At 49.3% G+C, this 8,788-nt stretch overlaps 2 protein-coding genes across 7 annotated transcripts in view; one reads left to right on the top strand and one right to left on the bottom strand.

Moving 5' to 3' along the window:
- The window catches only part of LOC310676834 (tigger transposable element-derived protein 1-like), a gene marked incomplete at its 3' end in the record, with an annotated part of 1,439,559 nt that overhangs the window by 731,114 nt on the left and 699,657 nt on the right, over positions 1-8,788 (bottom strand). The window lies entirely within an intron of this gene.
- Positions 40-8,788, top strand: part of RNF121 (ring finger protein 121) — a 175,900-nt gene continuing 167,151 nt past the window's right edge. For 2 of the 6 annotated variants that reach the window (XM_083436708.1, XM_083436711.1), the window contains exons 1-3: positions 40-133; positions 6,958-6,995; positions 8,263-8,404. In XM_083436708.1, the coding sequence (XP_083292834.1) occupies positions 77-133; positions 6,958-6,995; positions 8,263-8,404 (237 nt within the window). In that variant the 5' untranslated portion in view covers positions 40-76. Of the gene's footprint in view, positions 134-1,113; positions 1,264-5,208; positions 5,362-5,473; positions 5,579-6,957; positions 6,996-8,262; positions 8,405-8,788 lie in introns of those variants that run through there. The other 4 variants (XM_083436707.1, XM_083436706.1, XM_083436709.1 and 1 more) reach the window with 3 other exon arrangements.

Raw genomic sequence — 8,788 nt, 5'->3', positions numbered from 1 at the left:
AGCGGCGATTGGCGGGCTCCGGCGGAAGCCAGCGGGCCACCTGGCCGCGGCGCTGGAGGGAGGGAGAGGGGGCAAGATGGCGGCGGTGGTGGAAGTGGAGGTTGGGGGCCCCCTGGACCGCGACGTGGAGGAGGTGAGGGCGGGGCTTGCTGCCCCACGGCGGCGGTGGGAGGGGCCTATGTGGGGGGAGGGGTGTGGGGCGGAGGTTGGGGGGCTCCGGAGGGGGAGGGGCAGCATCCTAACCGCCGGTAGTATTATTACTATTAATACTATTATTGCTGTTGCCACATCATGAACAGCATCATTGTCATTTTTCTTAATTAAATATAATCTCAGGGGACCTCAGCCTTTGCCACTTAATGCTCGGTTTAACCTCCACTCGCTTCTTAGGTTAAACTCCTATTTTATTTTATTTTATTTATTTTATTATCAATGGTAGCACCTTATCCCTTTTGCATTTCCTTCCCCTGACAGACAAAATCCTCTCCCCTTCCTCAGAGGCATCTGCGTATCCCCCTCGCCCCCCCCAGCTCCATTCCTCCCCCGGGCCGCTCTCAATTTGCCCTCACAACAACCCTGCCAGGTAGGCTGGGCTGCGGCCGGCCCAAGGTCGCCCAGGGAGCGCCGTGGCTGCCGCCCAAGTCTGGACCCCGAGACTTTGCCATTTCTCTCTCTCTCTCTCTCTCTCTCTCTCTCACCATCCCTCCTCTCAGACCAAAGAATCATAAAGTCGGAACGGGACCCCTGCGGGTCATCTAGTCCAACCCGCTGCAAGGCAGAAATCTCAGCAAAAGCAGCCATGACAGCATCCAACCTCTGCTTCCGCCACCTTCTGAGGGAGTCCATTCCACTGCTGAACGGCTCTTACCATCAGAAATTTAGTCAGAATCTCCTTTCTTGCAACCTGAAGCCATTGCTTTCGGTCCTAGCCTCTGAAACAGTAGAAAATAAGCTTGTTCCCTCCTCCAGCACATACTGTGTTTTTATATGTGCCGGAAGCCCCCCAGAGTGGCTGGGGTGACCCAGTCAGATGGGTGGGGTACAAATAAATTATTATAGCCATGTGACAGCCCTTGAGATATTTGAAGACAGCTTTTCTGTCTCAGTCTTATCTTTTACAGGCTAAACATGCCCAGCTTTTTCAACTGTTCCTCATCAGGCTTGGTTTCCAGACCCTTGTTCCTCTTGGTCACTCTCCTCTGCACACAGCTTGTCAATATCCTTCTTAAACCAGGGTGCCCAGAACAGGACACAGAGCTCCAGGTGTGCTATAAAATTAGCTGTGATTCCTTCATTGCTGGGGGTTGAGCTACTAGGATCCTCTGAGTCCCTTCCAACTCTATAATTCTGTTGTTTTAAATTCAGTGTCACATTCCTTGCCCAATACCCAGAGTAATCACACCTTTTTGCTGCTGCTGCTGCTGCTGCTGCTGCTACAGCTACAGTTGCTGTTGCACATATAGTGTGGTTGCCAATGAGTGGGGCTTGAATATACAGCTTAAGCAAAGAAGCTGGTCGCTGCCCCAAGGAATATTTGTTGTTTAGTCGTTTAGTCATGTCCAACTCTTCATGCCCCCCTGGACCAGAGCACGCCAGGCACTCCTGTCTTCCACTGCCTCCCGCAGTTTGGTCAGACTCATGTTTGTAGCTTTGAGAACACCGTCCAACCATCTCGTCCTCTGTCGTCCCCTTCTCCTTGTGCCCTCCATCTTTCCCAACATCAGGATCTTTTCCAGGGAGTCTTCTCTTCTCATGAGGTGGCCAAAGTATTGGAGCCTCAGCTTCACGATCTGTCCTTCCAGTGAGCACTCAGGGCTGATTTCCTTCAGAATGTCTGTCCCCGTCTGGTGTCGTGGTCAGAATACTGACTCAGCAACCCAAGGCTCAGATCTCCCCCTAAGCCATGGAACCGGTTGCTCGCAGCCCAGCACAGAGCGGTGTGGATAGAAAAGAGAAACACACACTGCTCAGCTCCTTGGAGGAAGAGCAGGAAACCAGTGGTAACTTTATAAAAGTGCCCCACCAGGATATGTGTGAGGGAGATGGCTGGGTGTGGTTGGTTAAATTATTTTTAGTTCTGCTGAGCAAGGGAGGGAGGGGGCTAATTTCCTTAAGAATGGATGCCTTTGATCTTCTTGCAGTCCATGGGACTCTCCAGAGTCTCCTCCAGCACCATAATTCAAAAGCATCCATTCTTCGGCAATCAGCCTTCTTTATGGTCCAGCTCTCACTTCCATCCAAGGAACATACAGTGTTAAAAATGTTACAGAGGCAGGGGAAGAGTAACAAGGCCCTGGTTGCTAGATCAGATCAAAGGGCGTCCATCTAGGTCATCATCAATTGTATTATTATTATTATTATTATTATTATTATTATTATTATTATCAGAATTTGTATACTGCCCTGTACCCGTAGGTCTCAGGGCAGTTCACAACATAAAATCACAATAGAAAAGACACAAAATCTCTCTCCCCCCAATGGGAAGCCCAGAGGCAGGACATGAAGGCAGAAGCACTTTCCTCTACTTGGATACCCTGGTGGCTGGTATTCAGAAAGACACCACACCTCTAGTGGAGACAGCCCAGTAGGGCAAATGGGGCATTGCCCCACCAACCTCAGTCTGCCCTCCGCCAACCTTCACGTGCCTTCTTACAACAGTCCAACAGGTGGCCTTGCCTACCAGCTTCCTCCTCCTCTGCCTCAGTGTCACCCTTCATGAAGGATGGAGACAAAACTAGAAGCCGTTGGCATAGGCTTGCCTCCTGCTTGCCTCCCTGCCTTCCACCTCACCAGGCCCAGTGGGCACCAGCCATCACTGGCTGCCTCTCATATCGGAAGTTTTTTAAAAATATAATTTGTATACCATGTAACTGCAGTAGTTTCTACGCAGCATAGAACGATGCAATACAAAATAAAAATAAGTTAAAACTATAAAATCAAGCTTCTGTTAAAATGCCTACTGGTTTTTTTTTTAACCCCCACTTTATTTATTTGAATATTTATGAAGTGCACTGTATTTTAAATGGAAACCATTTTTAAAAGTCAGGCATATCAGTAAAACCTGGTTGCCATCCTGGCTGGTTGCTGTTGATAGCCTTATTGCTCAGTTCAGTTCTGCGTACCTAGGATTGTTTTCCAAGAGACATAAGATTGAGAGCGAGGCAGAGATTGCATGTGTTCATTTAAAAACTTTTCGTTCCTGACTTGTGTGTCTAAGATAAGGTGGAGAGATGGATGGCTCCCAGTCACACCAGTGTGAAATTAGACAAAGGAAGCTCCTGGTTTCTTGAGCAGTCTAGGATGTGGTATTTGAGGAAAAGCTTCCGCGGATTCTCCTTTTTTAGAAACAAGAAGTTAGTTACATAATTTCTGCAAACTGCAAAATTAAGAAATCCTATATTTCAGAATAAGTGAATATGCAATCCTCCTGTTAATACTTGGACATTCCAGTAATTTGGGGGCTAATAGGAAGACAGAAGTCAGCAAACTGCAATAAGAGGAGCTGGGGTTAGACAGGGAAGGAAGCAGAGTCACGCAGTGCTTTTCTCCTCATTTCTGCCTGCAGATGGAGTTGCTGATAGATAATAATTCTGCTGTCCTTTTCCTACACAAGGAACGTTGGTGCACTAGGATCCATGGCAGTGGCAGTGCTTGCATGGCGAGCCCTGGGCATGTGGGCAGGACCCGTGTGCGGCTGCCTCCAATGTTGGCACTATGGGGCACCTACAGCAATGTGGGGGAAGCCCATGTCAATGTGTCCCTCTGAGCAAGAAACCGTGTTTACTTGAGGAGGTTGCTGGCAGTCACTTCCAGGACCTTCAAAGATAACTGCAGACACCTCAGAGCTTCTCATTTGACATTAAGAGATCTGGTGAGCGGGTGTATTGCTGGGCTTCTTTCCCTCTTGAATGGGAAAAGGTTGTTTTCCTGCCCTGCTTGTTGGCTGGGCAGAGAGACTCCTGCTGCAGGATCAGCCTTCTTCGTTAGCTGAGTTGGTGAGGGAGTTGGCCCACTTTCCCCCCGGTGTGGCAGTAAACAGCAAGATCTGCTCTGCCTGCCGCCTCGTGTTGCAAGCAGCTGCTTAAGTCATGATTGCTCTTGCCTGCTCTTTCCCCCTTGCTTGTCCTTTTGCCCTCTGTAAGGTAAGCCCCGGCACAGGCTACCTGTTGCCACGTACAGCCAGGGTGGGGCTGATTCTCGGTCTGTTTTTTGTTATTCACATCCCTGCGATCCACCAGCTGCATCTTAAATTTACGGTGCGAGAGGGGGCCTTAGTGGTCCCTTGACCTTTAAGGAGCATGACTCAGTGTGTGTCTGGTGATCCTAAATATGCACACGCTTGCTAGCTGGAGGAGTCCTCGGAGTCCAGCACTTGTTGCAAGAATCCGGAAGTTGGCCCTGGTCCACCGGTGGATTGAAATTCTACCTCTTGCCTTAAAATATTTCGCTGTTCTAGGGTGGACTAAAGCAGGTCTCCTAAAGACCGTACACATTTCTCATGACCAAAAGGCCTTTGTTGTAAAATTCTGAGCGTTTTTGATTCTCGTGGTTTTAAAGGGAGATGGCTCAATTTTCAAGAGTGCAGAGAAAAATCAGAAACAAGGAGGTTTCTCATCTGTAAAATGACTGTGCATAGTAGCTGGGTAGACGCATTTTGCTTCAGGTTCTTGATCTTTTCAGATTATCACTTAGTCTAAATTGCATGCTTACCCGGGAGTAAGGTCCTCTGAACTCAATCTGAGACAGCATATATAAGATTTCCCTGTTAAAGATGTTTACTTTCCCCCCGCCCCAACCTTTGGGAAATCCTTGAAGTTGTTTTTTTTTTTAAAATAGTATAATCTTCTCAGATAATCTTCTGGCCATCATTCAACCTCATTTTAAATTATTGAGCTCCAGGCAGGCAGCTCCTTTGTGCAAAAGAGGCAGCTGCCGCCCTTCAGCCTTGCAAAGAAACTTGTGAGGCGATGAGCTACACACAGGAGCCCCATCAGACTCTCACACCACCCCAGAGTCAAAATTATATTGTAATCTCTTTGGGGGCAGGGACCTGCCATTTTGGTTATGTTACTCTGTAAAAAGTGCAGCGGGGCATAGATGGTGCCGACAAAATTCCACACGACCCCCAAGGAAGCGTGTGTGCGTGTGTGGCACTTCTCTAAGAATCTTCCCTAGCCTCTTCTAGAAGGTGACCTAACAATACAGGTGGAATCTGTTGGGCTGCAAAGGTTCTGTATGTTTCTCAGCGCAGTGGGGGGGTTGGAAGGCCTATTGGCATTTCACAGAGGCCGAGTTTGCGGAAGGGAGTCGAAGGTCAGCCATGCTTGTCTGCTTTGAAGAGTTGAGATGGCTGTCCTAAAGGTGAGTGGCATGGTTGATGGCAAGTCTCTCTATAGCTACGCCTGTCTTGCACTAAAGCAGAGAAGCCATGGTGACAGCAAGTAGATTCTTCAAGATGCCACAAGTACTTTGTGCTCCAGCAACACAGCTACCCCTGGGTAACTTGAGAGAGACTTCCAGATAGGGGTTAAATGATCTCGGTGCCTGGATCCCTCGGAAAACGTAGCGGATGAATCAGGTTACACATGTGTATTCCTGTGTCATTTACCAGCGTGTGACAATGAGGTCTCGAGCTCCCTGGGATTCCATGCTGGCAAAAGAGTACATGTGAATCTGCCCAGAATGGAGGGAATAATTGAATATTGTTGGTGCAGTACTGAATCCCTTCTGGGATCTTGGCATCCCTGCATGAAGTGCTGCTTAACACTTGGCTGGGGCAACTCAGTCAGATGGGCGGGGTACAAATAATAATAAATTATTATTCTTATTGTTGCTGTTATTGCTTAAGGGTTCTGGGGATGCAGGTGGCACTGTGGTCTAAACCACAGAGCCTAGGGCTTGCCGATCAGAAGGTCGGCAGTTCGAATCTCTGCAACGGGGTGAGCTCCTGTTGTTTGTTCCTGCTCCTGCCAACCTAGCAGTTCGAAAGCACATCAAAGTGCAAATAGATAAATAAGTACCATTCCGGCGGGAAGGTAAATGGCGTTTCCGTGCGCTGCTCTGGTTCGCCAGAAGCGGCTTAGTCCTGCTGGCCACATGACCCAGAAGCTGTCCGCCGGCTCCCTCAGCCAGTAAAGCAAGATGAGCACCGCAACCCCAGAGTCGTCCACGACTGGACCTAATGGTCAGGCGTCCCTTTACCCTTTACCTTTAATGGCTTAATTTTGAAATGAAATCTCATTTCAGTTAGATGTGGTTCATTTTATTTATGGCAGGGATAACCAATGTCATACCTTGCACACCTGTTGGAGTCCGTCCCCCATTGGCGCCTCTTGTGCCTATGCTGGTGTGAGCTGATGGGAGCTGTAGTCCAACCCCTCTGGAGGGCGCCAAGTCGGGCAAGGCTGCTCATGGGATGGCTCTGCGCAGGGTGCAGTAGTAACTGGCATGTGAAATGAGAGAAAGTCATGTTTTTATTCCAGGGTCTAAGTTCACACTTTTAATTTAAGAAAAGTATTTTGAAAGAAAACCACTTGGTGCTCGTGGAGCACCTCAAGCCTCCATCAAACTTCGCTTTGCATTCCAGAGAGACTCGGGGCCAAATCAGTTCTGCCTCCTTACCGACTCTAAAGTGTGTTTGGTGGGAGGGCTTGACTTCTTTCCTCCTGCTGGAAGCAGGAGAGTGTTGGGGAAGAAGTGGGTTTAGCTCCCCTCCTCTGGACATGCCTTTTGATGTATGTATGCCCCTCCCTCCCCCTGGTTTGTAGCCAAAGGTCTGTTAAATGCAGGCACACACAGACACACCTTGGGCCGCCCCTTGAACCCTGCCACGTGGCATGTGGAGGAACCCAGGAGCAGTTTTTGTGCTTGGTTCTTGCTCAAGCTGGAGATTGCCGCCTGCTCTCTCACTCTCTCTTCCAGGCTTATGCTGTAGCTGCTTGTTCTTGTCTCCCACAGGTTGATTTATCGCATTTGGCTCCCGAGGAGAGATGGAGGTGAGTGAAGAGCCCGCCTGCCTGCTTGCCTGCCTGCAAGGTTCATGGACTTGTCAGATGACGACTGTTTTCTCTTCTATTGGGTCCTTAAAGACCAAGTTGCCTGCCTGGTGCAGATTTCTTCATGGCTGGTGCAAAGCACTTGTGGAAATGTAAAATTACGCAGTTTGCCTGTGCCCCTCAAGAGAATTTCCTGTCTCCTCCCGCCTCTCCGTTTTATAACAACAGTCTTTGCAGAAGAGCTGAACTGCCGCTTTATTTTGTGGTCATTTAAAACTTGACAGATCCCATGTTAAGAGAGTATCTGGCAGAGCAGCAGGTCTGGACCTCAAACAGTTGATACATTTGGGTGGGGGTTCCTTTAAAGGGGTCTTACTCCCCTCCCTTGTTTTGACTGAGGGAGGCTGCCATAGTTCAGCTTAGCTACAGATGCCCCCGGCGCTTCAGCCCACCATTGGGCTGTGCAACCTCACCTCCTGTGCCAAACGGCGCCCAGCTTTGCAGCCTAGACAAATAGTGCCAGCCAGCCTGTTTCCATTGCTTTTTTCCAGTACAGTGGTACCTCGGGTTAAGAACTTACTTCATTCTTAACCTGAAACTGTTCTTAACCCGAAGCACCACCTTAGCTAATGGGGCCTCCCGCTGCTGCTGCTGCAGCGCCGCTGCACAATTTGTGTTCTCATCCTGAAGTAAAGTTCTTAACCTGAGGTACTATTTCTGGGTTAGCGGAGAATGTAAGCTGAAGCGTCTGTAACCTGAAGTGTCTGTAACCCGAGGTACCACTGTACAGTGTTATGCATCTGCTACTTATTCTGTGTAATTTTTATTCCCTTCGTAGCTCCTTTCCATCCTTGTTTGTGTTCAAGGTGCCAAAGATCATATTGGTCTGGCATTTCACTTCCTACAGGGGCCAATTCAGGAACCTTCCTCCATTTTAAGAACCCTGACCTAGTGCAAATAAAGAAACAAAAAACTGTTCAGCTTTCTGCCTTGCTTGGATTTAACCTGTGCAGTTTCAGTAAGCCTCCCTCCAACTGCCTACGGTTGAAACCGCAAGAAGTTAAATGTGTGCAATCGTACTGTACCAAACTCCATGTTTCCTGCGGCCCACGACACACACACACACACAAACTTCCATGTCTTCTTGCAGAGTCCAGTTTGCCGTGCAGGTGTGATGCTGCCAAGCACCCTCTGTGCTTACGTGAGATGCAAGAGCTGCAAAGAGCGTGAGTGTGTGAGAGACTGACTTGCTCTGCTCTCGTTCCAGGGTGGAACACGCTCGGATGCATGCCAAGCACCGCGGCCACGAGGCCATGCACGCCGAGATGGTCCTCATCCTGATCGCCACCCTGGTGGTGGCTCAGCTCCTCCTGGTGCAGTGGAAGCAGAGGCACCCCCGCTCCTATAACGTAAGCTGCCCCCTCCCCAAGGTACAGGTTGTTGAGAGCCCTCCACCATCCTCACAGGGGTGCCACCTATGGAAGCCCCACCTGAAAGGGGATGAGGCTGCATTGTGTAGAGGGAGCTGGATGAGGAGGGGCTGGCCTTTGTGGCTGTGACTCTTCTCTCTCTGGGCAGAAGCCCCACCCACATGGTATTCCACTGGGCAAGCAGCAAAAAACCCCAGTGCAAATAGTACACTAGAAAATGTGAATGAACCCAGCTTGCATTCTGTGTTTGGCAGTGGTATAGTTTGCTCCATCTCCCATCCTGGAGATATTTGAAGATGGCTACCTTATCTCCCCTCAGTCTGCTCTTTTCTAGGTTAAACATCCCCAACTCCCTCAATTGTT

The sequence above is a fragment of the Podarcis tiliguerta genome, assembly GCF_965153285.1.
Source record: "Podarcis tiliguerta genome assembly, chromosome: 4".
Classification (NCBI taxonomy): domain Eukaryota; kingdom Metazoa; phylum Chordata; class Lepidosauria; order Squamata; family Lacertidae; genus Podarcis; species Podarcis tiliguerta.
The sequence above is the reverse complement of the archived record's forward strand: the minus strand, read 5'-3'. Positions and strand labels throughout refer to the sequence as shown.